This window comes from Rhodnius prolixus, unplaced genomic scaffold (genome assembly GCF_049639745.1).
Source record: "Rhodnius prolixus isolate KJV_2025 unplaced genomic scaffold, Rpr scaffold_10, whole genome shotgun sequence".
In the NCBI taxonomy this organism is placed as follows: domain Eukaryota; kingdom Metazoa; phylum Arthropoda; class Insecta; order Hemiptera; family Reduviidae; genus Rhodnius; species Rhodnius prolixus.
The window spans coordinates 8,780,158-8,804,896 of record NW_027411615.1 but is presented as its reverse complement, the minus strand read 5'-3'; the positions used below and the strand labels follow the sequence as shown (position 1 = coordinate 8,804,896).

Genomic DNA, 24,739 nt, shown 5'->3' with positions numbered 1-24,739 from the left:
ATTCTGGTTTAGGAATTATGACTGTTTAAAGAGACTTGTTCGTAAATTCCATTGTAGTCATGACGGTATTTTGTTTCGTTTTTTCTTCTAGGCGCGTTTCCTATATCTTAGTTTGTTGTTGATCCTAAACGCGGTTTGAGATCTACTTTTTGGAAAAAGTTACAAAGTCTCATTTTTGATGTAAGTAATCTCATAGGTTTTAGTAATGAAGTTAGTCTGTATTTCTTATAATTTTATCGATGAAGGTACTGTAACCGTTATTTGTGAATATTGTTCGAATGGTGTCGAGTTCTCGTTTATAGTTGGTCGGAGCAGGAAATATGCTTTTTAATGTGTGTGTGTCAGATATTAGAAGGCGGCTAGCTTATAATGAGCAAGATAGTGGAAACTTGTTTATAGTAGAGACAGTGGACGTTAGCTAATAGTTTAATTAGATTGAAAATGCAACACCACTTCAATTTACGTTGAATATTTCAATCAAATTTAAACTTTCAAAAATAAATTACAAGTTATAATTGTCAATTGGTTCATTGTAACAAGGGTAAACTTGTCTACAAGAAATTGACTGAATTTGGCAGCTGAAAGAGTAAACTTAAGTTTACACAACAAAGGAAAGCTGAGTTACAGAATTATATTGCTGATTATAGACTTAAACAGTTTAAAGGTCTAAACCTTTTTTTCAAAATTAATAGAATAAAACAATTTACAAGACACTGTTAAGACCCATATGGACATACGGAGCAGAAGTGTGAGGCTCAACCAAACCCTCTAACTCCATATGCCTGCAGACACTACAGTCTAAAATCCTACGGAAAATCCTGAATGCTCCATACTACATTTCTAACCTTACCATACACAATGGCCTTCACATCCCTTTTGTCACTGACCTAATAAAGTCTCGCTACCGCAACTTTCACAGCCTCCTTGCTCTCCATCCTAATCCTCTCGTTCAACAACTCTCCTCTCCTCACCTACCTGACAATCCTCTTCATCGCTTGAAGCGGTGGTGGCCAAGGGACCTACTGTTGTGAGTGCAATCCACTGAGAAAGAGTTCCATCAACGGATGGTGACTCTTACATGACTTTCATGTGAATTTAACCAGTTTCATAAAATTAACTTGATGCAACATTTGTTGTAGGTGTAAATATGACAAATAAAGTGAAAAAAAGAAGAGATTTTAGTGCTCGCAGAAAAGGAATAATTCTGAAATATATTTTTGCAAGTATTATTTTGAATGATGTTTGATAATACATGTTTTAATGTAAGCGTAATGCACTTGTTTTTGTTGCATCACAAAATAAGGAATCAACAGAGGAAAATAGGGTATGGTTTTGTAGTTTATAAATTGTTAAGACAAATAAAATAAATAACCTTTCAATAAGATTCCCAATATGTATTTTCTTTTCAATCTAATGGTTTTGCATAAGTAATTTACAAAATTATATAGAAAGAAAAACCAAATAAAAGCAGCTGGGAACAGAAATTGTAAAAATAATAAACTTCTTCCATCAATAACCAATAATTCATGTAGTAGATAGCTTATATTGTTATACGCTTTCCTCTATCTACAACACATTATCTGCTTAGTACAAATAGATAAGCGTTTAGACCTTTAAATAACACCTGAATGTCAGGCATTATTCCAAAGAAATCTGATACATCATTTCAATTTTGTTTTTTTATAATTGTACAGAGTCACAATTACCTATTTATAAATAGAATGAAAAACAATTATTCTTTGTTAATGTTTAACAGTCTTATTTTATTTTTTTTAACAAAAAATTTGTGAATGTTATTTACAATTACACTTACGATACACTATAAATTTTATTTCTTGGGGAAGCTGATTTAATATTACAACTCCCACTTATGTAACATAACAGTTTCATTATGATCATCGAACATTTTACAAACTAGTTTTTGCAGTGTTTACTTTTAAATATAAATCATTGAACAAAATACGCTGGCAATAATGATGATCTAAATCGAACAGTAACTTAAAATTTGATTTGTTGACAAGACTTACCACTGCAGCTAATTTAGGATGGTTATTTTGTATTTGAAGTGTTAATTCACTGATGCGCATGATTAGCCAAATAATTTATTGTTTGCTTTCCCTTGAACCCTTTCTAGACTAAACCTTTAGCAAAAATTAGTAAAAGAGAAGTTTTTTTATCTTAAGTCCGAGGAGTTCTAAACGTCAGTATTAGTACTTAGGACCGAGACACATTTCTCCAGTATTGGAATTTTTTCGAAGCAGGTTAAATGGCCATTGCAGCAAGAAGAGAAAACCTCAGAAATAGCCACTAAAGGCAGACAAGTTCTGATCAGATGTTGTGTCGGATAAACGCTCGTATCCACTTCCAAGAGGACAGGAAAAGAGTGAACTGATATTTTAGAAAATGAGAAATGGCTTGAAATTCAAAAAAGTATGTCTTAGCCACTTATTTTAGGTGAATGTCTTATGTTTCTGCAGTTATCCCAGAAAACAATAGTTTTACAGACGCTCTGATGGTACTCGAAAGCTTAGGACGTAGATGGATATGCGTTTATTAGTTGGTTCAGCAAACTCTCTCGATTAATAAATTATTCTTTTGAATATTACACATACACATCATGTGATCTCACTCACTCACCATCAGCAAGTGTAATGCGGACTTAGGTTGGGTTTTTGCTGATTGCCAAAGGCCACAACAAAACAATCCTCAAAGCGCTAAGTAGTTCCATGAAATTTTATCAATGAAGTCTTATTTTAAAAATATATCAGTTTAAAATTTAGAAAATAGTTCATTTTGCTTCCTTTGTAATTATGTAAGACCCTCTATAGCTCAATCCGAGGCTCTCTACTGCAGTTCGGCTTAAATCGCTGTTAGTATAATTTAATAGGAGCAATGATTCCCTTTTAGATCTGGCTGTTACTCAGTTTGTATCCAACCCTAGCAGTAACGTCTGTATTTCCAATGTTTAATGAATTGAAACTGTCTTTAAAAATTAAATTTCTTTTTCATGCTAATAAAATGAATATAATCTTGAGAAGCTATCCGACCGCTAGAACTTATAGTTTATGGGGAAACGATTATGATGACGGGTACTTGTGGTGTATAGGAAAATTATATATCCTTTATACATTTTTAAATTAAGATAAAAGATTTTGTTAAATTTGATTTAAATAAATATTTTACAATTTTTACATGTTTTACAATGAAATAAATAGCCAAATTTACACATTACAAAGATTTAAATTTACAACGAATTTTCGTCGCTATCGTTCTTTAAGTATCGTATATTATGTATTATAAAATAATATATTTATATATATATTTATGTTTGGCATGATTTGGTTGAGAGTTCTGTAGCCATATTTACATATAATAAAAGTAAAATTAAAGACCACCATATCCATAATTCATTTTCGTTCTAAGATCCTCTCATATCCATTAATTATTTTTAAAACAAACAATTGCAAGGCAGAGCGGATCTTACTTATTTTCTTAATAAAATTAAACCTAATTAAACATACTATTTACAATTATTGTTACAAGTTGTTTACCCAAAAAATGTTATTTTAAGTTGGTATATATATTTTTTTTTGAATTTCATTTTATACAACCCGAAGAAATATTTGTATTTTAGCAGTTGCCTAGAAGTAAATTATTGACAATTATTTAACTGATTAATTATAACAAAACTATATTTATATAATTAATTTCCTAATTTATAAATAGATAAAATGTACTTTGAGTCAAAAACAAGTAAAACTCTATTTTATATTTCTTTATAACAACTATAATTGTTTGTTTTTTTCTTCTGCACACTTAAGAAATTGCCGTCAGTCTTTTCTTCTGCAAATTTGTCGTTTTAACAATTCTAGAAATCATGTGAATATATTCATATAAATATATTAAAAAAAATTTAAAAAATAAAATAACATGACAAACATCTAATTAAATCTTATAGCGAAACAGTAAAAAATGTTTGTAATTTGGAGATTAGTTTAAAAAAAATCAGTTATAAATATTACAGCGCCAATGAAAAATTCATAGAGATGGTCTCAAAACCTAGCATGCAAAGTTACGATATTTTATGAAAATAAAAATAAATTCACCGTTACATTGTAGTATTCTTTGCCAACATAGCAAAATTCAAAGAAATAACAGAATTTATAATTCGTGCCGCTGGGACCAGCCATCGCTCTCTGGAAACGAATCAACGTCAACAACGTCAAATGAAAGAGTTAAGTTGAGCTCAAGTCTACTTCAAAAGCGTCTGAGAGCATTTAACTCGGACAAAGAGGACGATGATAAAAAATCTCTTCTTACACCAAAGTAAAATTCTATGGCGATTAAGACTCACAGATCGCTCAGTGAACAGGTTCTCACATCACCGGATCCTTTTTGTAATCAAAAATTATAAATACTATTATTTACGCAATACAACAAAGGTAAATATACTAAGTTTAGGACTTCTTTGGTTCCCAACAACTAAATCTGTTTTCGTACAAGATTAATTACAAATCTATTTCTGCTGAGTTTGGGATTAATAACATCTTCAGGGAAGTTGAATTATGTCTTAAGACATTTCAGAACAAATCACATTGGCCATTGTAATATTTAAATTAATAATTATATTTATGAAGGTAATAATAATAATTATTATGTTGGTATTTATAATTATTATTATGTAGATATTTTAATTTGCTTTTTTAAAGTTATTTTAAAGATTTATAAATTCAAAGTGCATTCAAAATATGCAATTTAAGTGCACTTGAAGAAAAGCTTTCTTTCAAATGTTTAAATAATTTTACATTTTTGTTGTTGTTTAATTTTCAAACATTTTCTCCTTAAATTTGTAAATAAAATAAAATCACATGAGAAACGAAATTCACAGAGAGGACAAGCAATTAACTAAAAACAATACCCTCTAGTACTGTTATCACTTAAATAATAATAATATTAAAAAACGAAGGAGAGAAAAAAAAATCACAAAATTCATCATTCCACTTTTCGAGCAGATACATTTAATTTATTATTATTTATTAAAAACCTACAAAGAGTTTTGAGCTACTGTTATTATACAAATTAGCTAACATCCTCATCAAGTTGTTATATTGTGATCCCTTCAATTACAATTTATGTGTAAATATATATATATGTATATAATTTATTTATAAATGCAGTTTCTAAAATAGGACTGCCGGTCATAAAGTACTTGTTTTTTTCTTTTTTTTTTCACATTCTAAATAAACTAATTACAGTTTTAATGGATTTTTGTTTTACTTTTAAATTCATTTGTATTCAATTATACATTTGTACAAATAGAAACATTCACGACATTTTAACAGGGTCAACTATCTTTGACAAGATTAATGGACGATTTTGTAGGTGAAAAAAAAAAATTAAATAAAAGAGAGAGAACTAGAAATTTGAATTGTTTGAAACGAACGTTCTTTAAATAAAAGAATTTGTAGTCATATGTTTGAACCATTATTTACTTCTACTAAATATTTGAATTAAATGTTAAAAAAGGTAATTTCATAATTGCTTTGGAATGATTTTATTTTTCAAAAAAAATATATCACAAAATGTGATACAAAGTATGGTTTAATTTAGTTTAGGCCTGTTCATACTAGAATATAAAAACGATCAAATTATACAATGAGCATTAAACAAGCCTTTTTCTTCCTGAGGAAGTGATGATGAAAATTTAGGGTTGATGCTCTCTGTAATAGGGATTGACACCTTTAATTGGTAATGGATGTGCTTCTGTATTGTAAACCCATTCTTCTAGAGACATAAGACTGTCGTCGCTAAATAGAAGGTACAGGTACTGAAACAAAATTAAATAAATCAATAAAACAGTAGTTTAGCGTGGAAAGAAGCTGTGAAGTATCCTTAATTCTCTTAAGAAGAATAAAACTAAAAAAGTTGCTTCCTTTCGACACACAAACAATAGAGAAAAGACATTTTTTATTTTTTTTATTTTTTAATCAGCCATTATTTGGGTTACGAAAGGGATTGGAAAATTTCAAAGAGATTTGCACGCTGAATATTTTTAAAGGTTAGTCTTTAAGCTTCCAAAGTGCCAATGTAGTCTGCAAACAAGGAAGTGACAAGCAACACGGACTAAATAAACTAAATTTTCTGTTACAATAATAATAATAATAATATAATAATAATAATAATAATAATAATAATAATAACTAATCTTGACCAGAATACCTTCAACGTTTCAGCCAAAAAGAAGCTCTGCTGAACATCATCTTTCACTGGTTCATCTTGGTAAACATTCTTCAGTCCTGAATAGCCAGTAGGAGTTCGACAATGTTTCTCTAACGCCTAATTAACCAAAGTTAATTATATTATTCTAGGTTATCATTTAAACATTATTAAACAAACATAAGTAATTATAATAGAGACCTGTAGGGAAGGGATTAGCTATGAGGTTAGCATACTGGACTCCCACGCGGAGGTCCCGGGTTCGAATCCAGCAGCTGACCCTTAGATTTTCTCTTCCTAGGAGCTTCTTACAGCTAACTGTCCGGTGATGGACAGTGTTGTCTGTAACGAGAGAACACTGTCCGGAGGCCGGCAGTGCACTGGAAAAAGCTCCGGGCGCTAATGACCTCAGCTGTTGATGCGCCAAAAAAAAAAAAAAAAAAAAAAAAAAAAAAAAATAGAGACCTGTACAGCTTCCCAACCCCAATCTCTGTATTTCTGATCTTTTGTCAATCTCCACAAATAGAAATAGGATTCTATGACTTCCGGCCTTAAAAGGTAATATTTATCATTAGTCCTCACAGCTTTAGCCTCGACTGCATCAGTGAACCTGAAAATTCGTGCTTACATTACATATTGTTCAGAGTAAAAGCAATCTTTTTTTAGAAATTTACTAATAAATTTTAACACTAACTTGAAAGACTCTGGACCTAATTTAGTATTTGTACGAATGTAAGATTCATGACATGTTTTAGTTAGCCCTTTTGCAATTTCCATATGTCTCGGTGACATGGCATTCCTTAACGTAGTAGCACCCAAAGCTAGCAAACCACCTGAAACCAGCAAGTAATAAATTTAAAGCAGATTAAGATACAAATTTAGTAAAGATCAAATTATTATTTGTTTCTCTTAATACAAATTATTCTATTATTTAGTTAATAATAATAATAATAATAATAATAATAATAAATAGAAGGGAAGGGATTAGCTATGCGGTTAGCGTACTGGACTCCCACGCGGAGGTCCCGGGTTCGAATCCAGCTGCTGACCCTTAGATTTTCTCTTCCTAGGAGCTTCTTACAGCTCACTGTCCAGTGATGGACAGTGTTGTCTGTAACGAGAGAACACTGTCCGGAGGCCGGCAGTGCACTGGAAAAAGCTCCGGGCGCTAATGACCTCAGCTGTTGATGCGCCAAAAAAAAAGAAAAAATAGAATAGGCTGATTTTGCTTTTAAAGATTCAATTTTACCAACAGTTCCGTCCTCAGGGTTACAACTGATTAAAATTGAATACACCGCCATAATCTGAATCGATTATATACTATAATATTGTAATTGTAAAGAAAGAAATCGATTTATATAAAATTTATGTAAAACACGTTATAGTAGATGTTTTGGGGTCAAGAAGCACAATGTTCATTAAGGATGTCTAAAGATTAATAGTTCGATGTCTTGTAAACTTCTGGAAGATATAGCCTAAGATGTCCGAAACGCCGAATCAATAATTTTTTTAATGAAAGAAGATTATGCTTCTTGGCCCAAACCAACTATTTAAGTCTTCTAACAACGACCAAACATTAAATTATTAATCAGTTTGGAATAGAGAATTTAACTTCGACGGTTTCCATATTGCACTACTCTTACTGGCTGATTGAGGGAGGTTACATGGTGTGATGAACACTAAAACATTATTGCAAAAATAGTGGAAACAAAATTAATGAAATCTATAATGTATTTAAAAGGGTTCTGCATGTTGTGTGCGTAGGTAGGTTCTGAATATTTTGTGTATAGGTTATGCATAGAATTTTAGAATTAGAGCACATAAAGTACAACTCCAAATATGCTGAATCTTAAATCCATTCTACGTTTCATCAATTTTACTTCACTATTTTAACAAAAAGATATCCTTTTCAGTAAAATTTTAAACAATTCACACATGATCCCTTACTCAGATCGCAAGTGCAGTGTTTGACAGAAACATAAAGTAAAATTTTCTAAACCGGTCAGGGATACACAACCCTAGCATGCTACGACGTATACAAAAATAAAAATAAATCAACAGTATCTAATCAATTCATCGGTTATGAATAGTATTATTTATAACCCTTGCATGTTTTTACATATTTTTCTTTCTCAGATTTTTATTTGGTAAAAACATTAGGGTTCCGCAATTGATAAAAAAAAACCCAGAGACATACCTGAAAAACACGCTAAATGGTCCATTTTATGCTCTAGTCTGTCAAATTTGAGATCAGAAAAATATAATAGGCCACCATTAGATTTATGCAACATGTGATGTATCGCAGCATCCATGGCCGAATCATACATCTCTCTGGCTTCATGATCTTGTTTAGCAGACTGTATCCACGCTTTCAGCAAGTATTCATAAAAGCTGTCTCCTAACGCTCCCATAGACATATGATCTGAAAAAATAGATTGTTACGTTAATAATACTATAAAATTAAATTTATCAATAATACCACAAGCTTAGGAAGAGAATTTTAAAGATATTATTTTGACCATGGCACAAACCCAATCACATTGATAACGCCAAGTATTGCTAGAGATTGAGTGGTAGTACTTATCAAATAATCTAGTACTTCTAAATAACAGAGGTAATCTAAATTATAACTTACGCTGTCCCCATTTTCCAGTTTTGGGATTAAGATAATTTGGATAAAGTCCTTTTGGTTTATCCATATTCTGAAGAACACTTCTTATGGTATCTACTTTCTCTCTATATACAGGATTTCCAGTAACATCGGAAAGATAAGTGAATTCTAGATGAAGTGTACCAAATTCTGATAAAATACTTGCACCTCCACTAGCCCAAGCGTAATTTTTACTAGCCTGAAATTAAAATATAAAGTATTTGAAATCTAATACTTCCATCTAAGATGAGATCTTTGGAGAGTGTGGCCAATAAAAGTTAATTAACTATTACAATTAAGTATTATTCTAGTCACTTAATAAATAATGCGTAATTAAGTAAAATCTTAAAAAGAAAACTTAAATAGGAGAGAAGATGCAACATATGAATTTAAGAAGTGTATAATAATTAAAGTTAATTTGGTCGTTCATTAGAGTCTTTCTGAATGGCTTTGTGTTTATTCACTTTTAATCTTTCTAAGATTTCCAAACGTCTTCCTTTCCTTCCTGTATGTAAACAAGCGTCCATAGTGTTGTTGGTTGGTGATTTGTGTTTGATAAGGTACTTTAAGTTGCCTGTTTTACTGGTGGTGTTATCCATCTCAGTCTGGACAAACTTGTTTGTAAATACCGCTTGTTGTTTTAAGGGTTGTTTGCTTCGGTGTATGCACTTAACCTTTTTTTTTCAATTTGTTGTAGGTCATGGACGCGGTTTTGAAGCCTAGTTCTTGAAGAGGTTGCTTTGTTTGTAAGTCTCGTTTTCGATGTAGTAAGTTGAAGTGGTACGTATATTGATTGATTTATTATTGAATTGAACTTGTTCGGACCTCTACCCCGCAAGGTAGATGAGGTGGGTACTAAATATCTTCTTTGAGCAATATCAATACTTATTATTTATGTTCGTAGTTTAAACGTTATTTGTGCTATTTGAGTCCTCGCTTATACTTGGACAGTGCAAGAGATATAGTTTTCAACCTATTTATCAGGTGTCTGAAAGCGGCCAGTGTATATTGAGCAAATGGTGGGCTCTGATGTTTATAATTGTGTCAGTCGACGTGGGTTTTTCTGTATACTCAATATTCTAGGTTGTTGTCTCTATCTTGTTCCATAGTGTGATATCCAGGAAGTTACTCAGTTTTGTCGTTCTCATATTCATGCGTTTATGTTTAGGTTATTCAATAATTTTCATAAATCTACATCTATTTGAGTATTAGTAGCGAATCATCTATATAATTGCGTAAAATGTTAACTCCCAAGTTCTTTCAATTGAGAAACGTAAATGTGTTCAAGATGTCGCATAAATACGAGCTGTGGCTATTAAATAACGAGACTGATGCTGCTACAGAAGTACTACGAGTATGCATGCGCCAAATCTTAACGTCCGACAGCTGTGCAGCGCAAAGCCTTCTCTTTCGATTGCAGCGTCTCACGTGCTTGTAGAGAAATCTGTCTGTCCGGAACCGTCGTTTGTGTAAGAGGTGTTAGTTTCGTTTTGCCGAAATCATGATACTACACATGTAGTAGAGCAACGAATTGTCGTGAAATTTCACATCAAAACTTGATAAAACCGCTACTGAAACTTATCTTTTATTAAAAGAAGTTTATAGCGATGAATGTTAATCACGTGCGCGAGTTTTTGAGTAGTTCAAGCGTTTCCAAGATGGCCGAGAAGACGTCGGAGATGATGACCGTCCGGGTCGCTCTTTCACGTCCAAAACGGATGAAAATATCGATTATAATTAATCAACATTACTACCGTGAGGTGCTTGCTCAACTCCGTGAAAGAGTAAGGAAAAAACGACCCGATTTGTGGAAGAACAAGTCATGGGTTCTCCATTAAGGCAACGCGCCGGCTCACACTGTATTTTCTGTCAAGACGTTTCTAGACAAGTACAAAACATCCCAGTTTTAAGCCATCAGCCTTATTCGCCTAACATGGCCCCATGTGACTATTATCTGCTCCCTTAAAGTCAAATCTGCATTAAAAGGAACACGATTTCAGTCCCAGTTGAAGCTGTGAAAGTAAAAGCGGTACGCGTCATGCAGGAGCTGACAGAAAAAGACTTCCAGCACTGTTTCGAACAATGGTAAATTCGCATGGAGCGTTGTAGGGATAGGGAAGGGGTGTATATTGAAGGTGATGATAACTAAATATGTATACATTTAAAATAAAACATTTTATAGCAATAGTCTCGTTATTTAATAGCCACACCTCGTATTCCAGACAGTGCTGCCGACCTAAGAAGATTCCTAAAGGAGTCGCAAGAAAGCCTAAAAAAGCCCGTCGTTTAATTTAGAAAATATTTATTATTGCAAACATTACCGTATTTCTGTTTTGATGATTATTCAGTCATGAAAAAAAGAAATTTAAATAAATTTTTTACGCAGTAAGTGGGTTTTACAGCATGTATGTCCAATGAAAATTAATGTCGGCGATTCAGTTTGTTACGTTTCCCTAAGTAAAGAAGCTACAAAGGGGGGGAAGGCAACAACTCATATTCCACCGAAGCAAAGTGGTTGGCAATACGAAAGGAGTAAGTTCCTACTAATGGATCCTGCATCTGTCCTGTTGATTAAAGGTACAAGGTAGAAATGCTCTTTTTATCAAAAAGAATGCACAACTAGATAGATGTTCTGTAATAACCAATACTTTTTTTCCGCAACCAGAAGATAATCTCAAGGAATGTAAAAATTGTCAAATGTAAACAAACTAACATATGTACTTACTCCAGTTTTGAAATTGATTAATGCATTTGGAATTCCAGTTGGAGTTTGAAAAGCTGGTAATAACTTTTTAGCTATGTAATCGGCTTTATCCCTGAACATTACGTCGCCAGTCAATGCGAAACACGTTAACAGTCCTCCTACATATCTTATATTCGTCTCGAAAACTGAAAAATCGCCATTCTGGAAAAAGAAATAAAATGTGTATAAGTGTAAAAATATAAGGATTTAAAATTTAAATCACCAAACAAGAAAACGGTGTCTTCTTAGGACAACAAAGATAAGTAAAAATAAGGTGAAACATTTACATAATCACTAAATCTTTCCACTAGTTTGCATGCTCTGTTTTCAAATGTTTGGTTTTTTAAGGCGAAGAAGTTTCTAAATTGGAAGTAATAAGCACGTCAAGAGTTAATTTGTATTCCATTTACAACTTATTTTTTTTTTAAATAGCGCTACGGGCCATGGAGACCCTTGGCTTCCTCGACAACTTCCTTCCAAACCTCCCTGTCTTGTGCCTTGACTCGCCATCTCCTAATACCTAGTCTGCGGACATCCTCCAACCATCTCATTCTCAGCCTGCCCCTCAATCTTCTACCACCTGGGTGACCATCCATTGCTTTCTTGGGCATTCTCTCTTTTTCCATTCTTTCTACATGCCCAATCCACCTCAGCCTACTGGCTTTTACCACTCTCACTAGATCTGGTACACGGTACAGCAACCCTCAGTTCTGAGTTGGATCTTATTTTCCATTCGTCACCTTAAAACTTTTCTTTCCCAGGTACTTAATCTTCTCTCCTACTCTTTCGTTAAAAACCAGGTTTCTGCTGCATAGGTCACTACAAATCTTATCACGGTTTTGTAAATATTTATCTTGATTTCTCTCAAAACCGTCTTGCTTTTTAAAACATTGTGAAGTGCTGCATAGCACCTATTTCCTGCCATCAACCTTGCTCCAATCTCCTGAGACACTTCATTTTTTGCAATGATTATTGTACCTAGGTATTTAAACTGGTCCTTCCTCTTGAAGGTGTATCCATCTACCGTTAGAGCGTTTTGCCTATTTGGTCTTCTACTGGAGACTACATATTCCGTTTTATCGAAATTAATCTTCAGTCCCAATTCGGCTGCTCCCAGTTTCAGTTCTTGCAATACGCTACATAAGACATTCTGGTTTCTTCCAATCAAGGCCACATCGTCCGCATAGGCCATTAATTGTACCAGCCTGTTATAAATAACTCCATCCATACTTACAACAAATTATAGAAAGTAATGGTTTAAGTAAAATAACAAATCTGATTCTCGTCTATAAATATTGATTTTTCAGGTTACCGCGAAGAATGTGATTTCCAGTTGCAAATGAGTGACTGGAAAAATAAGTTTTCATACGAGGGTCGTTTGAAAAGTCCGTGCAAAAATAAAAACTACTTAATTTTTTGGGGTAAACCTTTTTTATTTTTCAACATAGTCTCCTTTTAGGCTTATACACTTCGTCCAACGCTGCTCTAGTTTGTTGATCCCTTCCGAATAACAGGATTTGTCCAAGTCTGAAAAATAGCCATTCGTTTCTGCAATCACCTCCTCGTTTGAATAAAATCTTTTTCCCGCCAGCCATTTCTTCATATTGGGGAACAAATAGTAGTCCGAGGGAGCCAAGTCTAGAGAATAGGGGGGATGTGAAACGAGTTGGAACCCTATTTCCATTAATTTTGCGACCACAACTGCTGAGGTGTGAGCTGGTGCGTTGTCGTGATGGAAAAGGACTTTTTTGTGGGCCAATCGTGGGCGTTTTTCTTGCAGCTCGGTTTTCAAACGGTCCAATAACGATGAATAATATGCACTTGTAATAGTTTTACCCTTTTCCAGATAGTCGATGAGGTTTATTCCTTGCGAATCCCAAAAGACAGTCGCCATAATCTTTCCGGCCGAAGGAACGGTCTTCGCCTTTTTTGGCGCAGATTCCCCCTTGGTAACCCATTGTTTAGATTGTTCTTTGGTCTCAGGAGTGTAGTGATGTATCCATCTTTCATCCACAGTGACGAAACGACGCTTAAAGTCCTGCGGATTCTTCTGGAACAGCTGCAAACCGTCCTTACACGATTTCGTTTTTGGTCAAGCGTGAGCAATCGCGGCACCCATCTTGCGGATAGCTTTGTCATGTCCAAATGTTGATGCAAAATATTATGTACCCGTTCATTCGAGATGCCCACAGCACTAGCAATCTCACGCACCTTCACTCTTCTGTCATCCATCACCATATCATGGATTTTATCAATGATTTCTGGAGTAGTAACCTCAACAGGGCGTCCAGAACGTTCAGCGTCACTTGTGCCCATGTGGCCACTCCGAAAATTTTGAATCCACTTATAAACTGTTCTAATCGAAGGTACAGAGTCACCATAATGTTTTTCAAGCTTCTCTTTAGTCTCCTGAGGCGTTTTGCCTTTCATAAAGTAGTGTTTAATAAACACACGAAATTCTTTTTCGTCCATTTTTTGAAAATCACTCGACTTCCTCGATTCAAACGAGTGCCAGACACAAAGAAATAGACCGATCTGGCTGAAACTTGGTGTGTGTTCTTCCAAGAGATGCTACTAACTAAACATAACCTCGATACGCGCCAGTAGTGCTATCTCTCTGACTTTGCACGGACTTTTCAAACGACCCTCGTAAAAAAAGAGACGGAAGAAATATTTAAAACGCATTTTTTAAAATAAATCTTCAAAGTTTCATGCTCAAAATTTTTTTTTTACATTATAAAAAGATTTAAAGTCCATAAGCGTACCTTCCCAGGAATGAAATAACCAAAGTGTAATTTGATTTTTTCCTAAAGCATGCGCTTTTAAATCGTATACGTTGCTGACTGTAGTTTGGTGACTCCTGATTAAAGTTGACGATGTTCTAATCAACATATACAACTATGTATGGCAAATGCGATGCATTTTGCATTAATATTCCGAACATCAAAAGCCACTTTTTATCTTCGAAAATGTGTGTCCAGTTCACTGATAAAAAGCTTCGGGCGCCAATGACTTCATTTAAAAAAAATAAAAAATAAAAATGATAATTTCATTAGTACAGAAATTGATAAAAAAGCAAAAAAAAAAAAATACCAAAAGCTGTACTAGCGTTGATGAATTTAAAATCAAATTACAGTGCCCGTTTGCTAATATTGGAGAATTGAACAAATATGGGGCCAGAGAACACAGGAATATTTTGAGTGTGCTCGATTGGTATAAAGCCATAAATAGATTTTATTGTAGAAAGAGCACATGTAACAAGAGCTTTTAACCAGGATACTTATAGTACTTCATAGCAAGCTGAGACCAAAATTAATTCCAGCTTTAATCTAGCCAAAGAAAATTAGATTAAATTAAACAATACTTACAAGATCATCAAAATGGAGATTATTTTGTATCCAATCTCTTCCTTGTTTAAATTCATCATGCAACCCCATAATATAAAGTGTATCCAATCCATCGACAATGGTCGCTCCTAAAGAGGCCGCTCCAAAAATACTACCAGTATGTCCTCTTTTAGATAATGGACGAAGCTCATTTTTAGCCCAAGCATACCTAACGTAATTATCCCAGGCATGTTTTGTCATCTGAAACAAAAAGAAGTAGAAATCAGTGAGTGTTCAAATATTTGTAGTGGGTTTTTGCAAAAAGATAACAAGAATTTGGAGGTACCAAAATTATGAGATATCAAGATAAACACCTCATTTTACCAGCTGAGGTAATAATGAAATATAAAAATTGTGCGCAAGTTACTTAACACTATTTGAAAATGTTTTTATACAAAAAAAATGAGTGACAAATAGATTCATAATATTTGTAGAAAATGGAATGAAAGTTGATTTATTTAATAAACAGAAGCTCTTGCAACGGAATGCGGCGGATTTCACGGGTACAGATTAGAAACAAGTTACTTTTAATTAGTATTATTTAGCAAAATGCTCTTAATCATTATCAATTAGATTTTACGAGGGTTGGCCACGATGAGTCAGAGGATCCATTGTGGCATCAATCACAATCAAAGTTCCTGCCTGATCGCAATGATTTAAATTAAGATAGATTCCAGGGTAAAGGTTACCCAATGAACAGTAGTAGAGGGGAAATGGCGGTTCTGGCGCCCCTAAAATGTGCACCTTTTTTATACAAAATGGCCGCCATCCCCACTCCGCATAACCATACCCCCACCAATCCTTATTTTTTTTTTTTTTTTTTTTTTTTTATGATTTAAGGCGCGTCAACATCCAAGGTTATTGGCGCCCGGAGCTTTTTTCAGTGCACTGCCGGCCTCCGGACAGTGTTCTCTCGTTACAGACAACACTGTCCATCACCGGACAGTGAGCTGTAAGAAGCTCCTAGGAAGAAAAAATCTAAGGGTCAGCTGCTGGATTCGAACCCGGGACCTCCGCGTGGGAGTCCAGTATGCTAACCTCATAGCTAATCCCTTCCCTACCAATCCTTATTATATAATCATCGAATTGGACCCATTTTTGGGTGGTACATACAATGTTAAGCCAATTCCAAAGTTGTGCAAAAACACCTTAAAAAGTAGAAAAATGTGCCCTCTTTAGAGGGATAAAGTGCAAGTTGCGCCTTTAATGTCCCAAAACTATTCCAGCGCGGGGATTTTCCAAAGAGGGCTACCCTAATTCCAGGGGTTGAATTGCAAAAACAGCATGTAAAGGTTGTAAAATCCTCGCCAATTAAGATAAATAAATGGGCAATTTCTATTTTCTAAGTCTTAAAACATGACAATTGCCAGTAAGTTGAAGTAGATTCATCCTAATTTCAAGGATGAACTGCCAAAATACTATGTAAAATTTTAAAAAAACACACCAATTAAGAGAAATAAATGGCTAATTTCCGGCTCATAGGTTTTAAAAAATGACAGCTGCCGGCTAGTTCAAGTAGATTCACCCTAATTCCAAGATAAATTTGCGAAAATACTGAGCAAAAATTGTAAATATCCTATTAAAGTCCGAAAACCATGACCCAAAAAAATTTCAACTCTCAATATCTTCTCAACTAATAGATCTGCACTCAAGAAAACTATAGCATACTACTCAGTAAAACAGACTGTGTAAGAGCACAAAATAACATACGAATAATCTGTTGTTTACTGTGTGAGTTATAAGGGCCCCATTTCACAGCAAAACCATGACCCAAAAAAATTTCAACTCTCAATATCTTCTCAACTAATAGATCTGCACTCAAGAAAACTATAGCATACTACTCAGTAAAACAGACTGTGTAAGAGCACAAAATAACATACGAATAATCTGTTGTTTACTGTGTGAGTTATAAGGGCCCCATTTCACAGCAAAACCATGACCCAAAAAAATTTCAACTCTCAATATCTTCTCAACTAATAGATCTGCACTCAAGAAAACTATAGCATACTACTCAGTAAAACAGAGTGTGTAAGGGCACAAAATTTCATACGAATAATCTGTTGTTTACTGTGGGAGTTATAAGGGCCCCATTTCACAGCAAAACCATGACCCAAAAAAATTTCAACTCTCAATATCTTCTCAACTAATAGATCTGTACTCAAGAAAAGTATAGCATACTACTCAGTAAAACAGAGTGTGTAAGAGCACAAAAGTTCATACAAATAATCTGTTGTTTATTGTGGGAGTTATAAGGGCCCCATTTCACAGCAAAACCATGACCCAATAAAATTTCAACTCTCAATATCTACTCAACTAATAGATCTGTACTCAAGAAAAGTATAGCATACAACTCAGTAAAACAGAGGTTGTAAGAGCACAAAATTTCATACGAATAATCAGTGGTTTACTGTGGGAATTATAAAGGCCAAATTTCACAGCAAAACCATGACCCAAAAAAATTTCAACTCTCAATATCTTCTCAAATAATAGAACTGCACTCAAGAAAAGTATAGCATACTACTCAGTAAAACAGACTGTTTAAGAGCACAAAATATCATACGAATAATCTGTTGTTTACTGTGTGGGTTATAAGGGCCCCATTTCACAGCAAAACCATGACCCAAAAAAATTTCAACTCTCAATATCTTCTCAACTAATAGATCTGTACTCAAGAAAAGTATAGCATACTACTCAGTAAAACAGAGTGTGTAAGAGCACAAAATTTCATACGAATAATCTGTTGTTTACAGTGGGAATTATAAAGGTCCAATTTCACAGCAAAACCATGACCCAAAAAAATTTCAACTCTCAATATATACTCAACTAATAGATCTGTACTCAAGAAAAGTATAGCATACTACTCAGTAAAACAGAGGGTGTAAGAGCACAAAATTTCATACGAATAATCTGATGTTTACTGTGGGAATTATAAGGGCCCCATTTCACAGCAAAACCATGACCCAAAAAAATTTCAACTCTCAATATCTTCTCAACTAATAGAGCTGCACTCATGAAAACTATAGCATACTACTCAGTAAAACAGACTGTGTAAGGGCACAAAATATCATACAAATAATCTGTTGTATACTGTGTGAGTTATAAGTGCCCCATTTCACAGCAAAACCATGACCCAAAAAAATTTCAACTCTCAATATCTTCTCAACTAATAGATCTGTACTCAAGAAAAGTATAGCATACTACTCAGTAAAACAGAGTGTGTAAGAGCACAAAATTTCATACGAATAATCTGTTGTTTACAGTGGGAATTATAAAGGTCCAATTTCACAGAAAACCATGACCAAAAAAATTTCAACTCTCAATATATTCTCAACTAATAGATCTGTACTCAAGAAAAGTATAGCATACTACTCAGTAAAACAGACTGTGTAAGAGCACCAAATATCATACGAATAATCTGTTGTTTACTGTGTGAGTTATAAGGGCCCCATTTCACAGCAAAACCATGACCCAAAAAAATTTAAACTCTCAATATCTTCTCAACTAATAGATCTGTACACAACAAAAGTATAGCATACTACTCAGTAAAACAGAGTGTGTAAGAGCACAAAATTTCATACGAATAATCTGTTGTTTACAGTGGGAATTATAAAGGTCCAATTTCACAGAAAACCATGACCCAAAAAAATTTCAACTCTCAATATATTCTCAACTAATAGATCTGTACTCAAGAAAAGTATAGCATACTACTCAGTAAAACAGAGAATGTAAGAGCACAAAATTTCATACGAATAATCTGTTACTGTGGGAATTATAAGGGCCCCTTTTCACAGCAAAACCATGACCCAAAAAAATTTCAACTCTCAATATCTTCTCAACTAATAGATCTGCACTCAAGAAAACTATAGCATACTACTCAGTAAAACACACTGTGTAAGAGCACAAAATATCATACGAATAATCTATTGTTAACTGTGTGAGTTATAGGGGCCCCATTTCACAGCAAAACCATGACCCAAAAAAATTTCAACTCTCAATATCTTCGCAAATAATAGATCTGTACTCAAGAAAAGTATAGCATACAACTCAGTAAAACAGACTGTGTAAGAGCACAAAATATCATACGAATAATCTGTTGTATACTGTGTGAGTTATAAGGGCCCCATTTCACAGCAAAACCATGACCCAAAAAAATTTCAACTCTCAATATTTTCTCAACTAATAGATCTGTACTCAAGAAAAGTATAACATACTACTCAGTAAAACAGAGGGTGTAAGAGCACAAAATTTGATACGAATAATCTGTTGTTTACTGTGGGAATTATAAGGGCCCCATTTCACAGCAAAACCATGACCCAAAAAAATTTCAACTCTCAATATCTTCTCAACTAATAGATCTGCACTCAAGAAACTATAGCATACTACTCAGTAAAACCGACTGTGTAAGAGCACAAGATATCATACGAATAATCTGTTGTTTACTGTGTGAGTTATAAGGGCCCCATTTCATAGCAAAACCATGACCCAAAAAAATTTCAACTCTCAATATCTTCTCAACTAATAGATCTGCACTCAAGAAAACTATAGCATACTACTCAGTAAAACAAAGTGTGTAAGAGCACAAAATTTCATACGAATAATCTGTTGTTTACTGTGGGAATTATAAAGACCCAATTTTACAGCAAAAACATGACCCAAAAGAATTTCAACTCTCAATATCTTCTCAACTAATAGATCTGTACTCAAGAAAAGTATAGCATACTACACAGTAAAACAGAGTGTGTAAGAGCACAAAAGTTGATACGAATAATCTGTTGTTTACTGTGGGAATTATAAAGGCCCAATTTGACAGCAAAACCATGACCCAAAAAAATTTCAACTCTCAATATCTTCTCAACTAATAGAGCTGCACTCAAGAAAACTATAGCATACTACTCAGTAAAACAGACTGTGTAAGAGCACAAAATATCATACGAATATTCTGTTGTATACTGTGTGAGTTATAAGGGCCACATTTCACAGCAAAACCATGACCCAAAAAAATTTCAACACTTAATATCTTCTCAACTAATAGATCTGTACTCAAGAAAAGTATAGCATACTACTCAGTAAAACAGAGTGTTTAAGAGCACAAAATTTCATACGAATAATCTGTTGTTTACTGTGTGAGTTATAAGGGCCCCATTTCACAGCGAAACCATGACCCAAAAATATTTCAACTCTCAATATCTTCTCAACTAATAGATCTGTACACAAGAAAAGTATAGCATACTACTCAGTAAAACAGAGTGTGTAAAAGCACAAACTTTCGTACGAATAATCTGTTGTTTACTGTGGGAGTTATAAGGGCCCCATTTCACAGCAAAACCATGACCCAAAAAAATTTCAACTCTCAATATCTTCTCAACTAATAGATCTGTACACAAGAAAAGTATAGCATTCTACTCAGTAAAACAGAGGGTGTAAGAGCACAAAATTTCATACGAATAATGTGTTGTTTACTATGGGAGTTATAAGGGCCCCATTTCATAGCAAAACTATGACCCAAAAAAATTTCAACTCTCAATATCTTCGCAACTAATAGGGCTGCACTCAAGAAAACTATAGCATACTACTCAGAAAAACAGACTGTGTAAGAGCACCAAATATCATACGAATAATCTGTTGTTTACTGTGTGAGTTATAAGGGCCCCATTTCACAGCAAAACCATGACCCAAAAAAATTTCAACTCTCAATATCTTCTCAACTAATAGATCTGTACACAAGAAAAGTATAGCATACTACTCAGTAAAACAGAGAGTGTAAGAGCACAAAATTTCATACGAATAATCTGTTGTTTACTGTGGGAATTATAAAGGCCCAATTTCACAGCAAAACCATGACCCAAAAAAATTTCAACTCTCAATATCTTCTCAACCAATAGATCTGTACTCAAGAAAAGTATAGCATTCTACTCAGTAAAACAGAGGGTGTAAGAGCACAAAATTTCATACGAATAATGTGTTGTTTACTGTGTGAGTTATAAGGGCCCCATTTCACAGCAAAACCATGACCCAAAAAAATTTCAACTCTCAATATCTTCGCAACTAATAGGGCAGCACTCAAGAAAACTATAGCATACTACTCAGTAAAACAGACTGTGTAAGAGCACAAAATATTATACGAATAATTTGATGTTTACTGTGTGAGTTATAAGGGCCCCATTTCACAGCAAAACCATGACCCAAAAAAATTTCAACTCTCAATATCTTCGCAACTAATAGGGCTGCACTCAAGAAAACTATAGCATACTACTCAGTAAAACAGAGTGTGTAAGAGCACAAACTTTCGTACGAATAATCTGTTGTTTACTGTGGGAGTTATAAGGGCACCATTTCACAGCAAAACCATGACCCAAAAATATTTCAACTCTCAATATCTTCTCAACTAATAGATCTGTACACATGAAAAGTATAGCATACTACTCAGTAAAACAGAGTGTGTAAGAGCACTAACTTTCGTACGAATAATCTGTTGTTTACTGTGTGAGTTATAAGGGCCCCATTTCACAGCAAAACCATGACCCAAAAAAATTTCAACTCTCAATATCTTCTCAACTAATAGAGCTGCACTCAAGAAAACTATAGCATACTACTCAGAAAAACAGACTGTGTAAGAGCACAAAATATCATACGAATAATCTGTTGTTTACTGTGTGAGTTATAAGGGCCCCATTTCACAGCAAAACCATGACCCAAAAAAATTTCAACTCTCAATATCTTCGCAACTAATAGGGCAGCACTCAAGAAAACTATAGCATACTACTCAGTAAAACAGACTGTGTAAGAGCACAAAATAACATACGAATAATCTGTTGTTTACTGTGTGAGTTATAAGGGCCCCATTTCACAGCAAAACCATGACCCAAAAAAATTTCAACTCTCAATATCTTCTCAACTAATAGATCTGCACTCAAGAAAACTATAGCATACTACTCAGTAAAACAGACTGTGTAAGAGCACAAAATAACATACGAATAATCTGTTGTTTACTGTGTGAGTTATAAGGGCCCCATTTCACAGCAAAACCATGACCCAAAAAAATTTCAACTCTCAATATCTTCTCAACTAATAGATCTGCACTCAAGAAAACTATAGCATACTACTCAGTAAAACAGACTGTGTAAGAGCACAAAATAACATACGAATAATCTGTTGTTTACTGTGTGAGTTATAAGGGCCCCATTTCACAGCAAAACCATGACCCAAAAAAATTTCAACTCTCAATATCTTCTCAACTAATAGATCTGCACTCAAGAAAACTATAGCATACTACTCAGTAAAACAGAGTGTGTAAGGGCACAAAATTTCATACGAATAATCTGTTGTTTACTGTGGGAATTATAAAGGCCCAATTTCACAGCAAAACCATGACCCAAAAAAATTTCAACTCTCAATATCTTCTCAACCAATAGATCTGTACTCAAGAAAAGTATAGCATTCTACTCAGTAAAACAGAGGGTGTAAGAGCACAAAATTTCATACGAATAATGTGTTGTTTACTGTGTGAGTTATAAGGGCCCCATTTCACAGCAAAACCATGACCCAAAAAAATTTCAACTCTCAATATCTTCGCAACTAATAGGGCAGCACTCAAGAAAACTATAGCATACTACTCAGTAAAACAGACTGTGTAAGAGCACAAAATATTATACGAATAATTTGATGTTTACTGTGTGAGTTATAAGGGCCCCATTTCACAGCAAAACCATGACCCAAAAAAATTTCAACTCTCAATATCTTCGCAACTAATAGGGCTGCACTCAAGAAAACTATAGCATACTACTCAGTAAAACAGAGTGTGTAAGAGCACAAACTTTCGTACGAATAATCTGTTGTTTACTGTGGGAGTTATAAGGGCCCCATTTCACAGCAAAACCATGACCCAAAAATATTTCAACTCTCAATATCTTCTCAACTAATAGATCTGTACACATGAAAAGTATAGCATACTACTCAGTAAAACAGAGTGTGTAAGAGCACTAACTTTCGTACGAATAATCTGTTGTTTACTGTGTGAGTTATAAGGGCCCCATTTCACAGCAAAACCATGACCCAAAAAAATTTCAACTCTCAATATCTTCTCAACTAATAGAGCTGCACTCAAGAAAACTATAGCATACTACTCAGAAAAACAGACTGTGTAAGAGCACAAAATATCATACGAATAATCTGTTGTTTACTGTGTGAGTTATAAGGGCCCCATTTCACAGCAAAACCATGACCCAAAAAAATTTCAACTCTCAATATCTTCGCAACTAATAGATCTGCACTCAAGAAAACTATAGCATACTACTCAGTAAAACAGAGTGTGTAAGGGCACAAAATATTATACGAATAATCTGTTGTTTACTGTGGGAGTTATAAGGGCCCCATTTCACAGCAAAACCATGACCCAAAAAAATTTCAACTCTCAATATCTTCTCAACTAATAGATCTGTACTCAAGAAAAGTATAGCATACTACTCAGTAAAACAGAGTGTGTAAGAGCACAAAAGTTCATACAAATAATCTGTTGTTTATTGTGGGAGTTATAAGGGCCCCATTTCACAGCAAAACCATGACCCAATAAAATTTCAACTCTCAATATCTACTCAACTAATAGATCTGTACTCAAGAAAAGTATAGCATACAACTCAGTAAAACAGAGGTTGTAAGAGCACAAAATTTCATACGAATAATCAGTGGTTTACTGTGGGAATTATAAAGGCCAAATTTCACAGCAAAACCATGACCCAAAAAAATTTCAACTCTCAATATCTTCTCAAATAATAGAACTGCACTCAAGAAAAGTATAGCATACTACTCAGTAAAACAGACTGTTTAAGAGCACAAAATATCATACGAATAATCTGTTGTTTACTGTGTGAGTTATAAGGGCCCCATTTCACAGCAAAACCATGACACAAAAAAATTTCAACTCTCAATATCTTCTCAACTAATAGATCGTACTCAAGAAAAGTATTGCATACTACTCAGTAAAACAGAGGGCGTAAGAGCACAAAATTTCATACGAATAATCTGTTGTTTACTATGGGAATTATAAAGGCCCGATTTCACAGCAAAACCATGACCCAAAAAATTTTTAACTCTCAATATCTTCTCAACTAATACAGCTGCACTCAAGCAAACTATAGCATACTACTCAGTAAAACAGACTGTGTAAGAGCACAAAATATCATACGAATAATCTGTTGTTTACTGTGTGAGTTATAAGGGCCCCATTTCACAGCAAAACCATGACCCAAAAAAATTTCAACTCTCAATATCTTCTCAACTAATAGATGTGTACTCAAGAAAAGTATAGCATACTACTCAGTAAAACAGAGTGTGTAAGAGCACAAAATTTCATACGAATAATCTGTTGTTTACAGTGGGAATTATAAAGGTCCAATTTCACAGCAAAACCATGACCCAAAAAAATTTCAACTCTCAATATATACTCAACTAATAGATCTGTACTCAAGAAAAGTATAGCATACTACTCAGTAAAACAGAGGGTGTAAGAGCACAAAATTTCATACGAATAATCTGATGTTTACTGTGGGAATTATAAGGGCCCCATTTCACAGCAAAACCATGACCCAAAAAAATTTCAACTCTCAATATCTTCTCAACTAATAGAGCTGCACTCATGAAAACTATAGCATACTACTCAGTAAAACAGACTGTGTAAGGGCACAAAATATCATACAAATAATCTGTTGTATACTGTGTGAGTTATAAGTGCCCCATTTCACAGCAAAA

General features: G+C 34.0%; 1 protein-coding gene across 4 annotated transcripts in view; it reads right to left on the bottom strand.

The window, feature by feature from the left end:
- Positions 1-1,379: 1,379 nt before the first annotated feature.
- Positions 1,380-24,739, bottom strand: part of LOC141456672 (mannosyl-oligosaccharide alpha-1,2-mannosidase IA-like) — a 433,869-nt gene continuing 410,509 nt past the window's right edge. For all 4 annotated transcript variants that reach the window (XM_074132840.1, XM_074132841.1, XM_074132842.1 and 1 more), the window contains 8 exons: positions 14,978-15,196; positions 11,592-11,771; positions 8,852-9,065; positions 8,414-8,638; positions 6,911-7,049; positions 6,682-6,826; positions 6,220-6,336; positions 1,380-5,827 (listed from right to left, as the gene is read on the bottom strand). In XM_074132840.1, the coding sequence (XP_073988941.1) occupies positions 5,705-5,827; positions 6,220-6,336; positions 6,682-6,826; positions 6,911-7,049; positions 8,414-8,638; positions 8,852-9,065; positions 11,592-11,771; positions 14,978-15,196 (1,362 nt within the window). In that variant the 3' untranslated portion in view covers positions 1,380-5,704. The remainder of the gene's footprint in view (positions 5,828-6,219; positions 6,337-6,681; positions 6,827-6,910; positions 7,050-8,413; positions 8,639-8,851; positions 9,066-11,591; positions 11,772-14,977; positions 15,197-24,739) is intronic.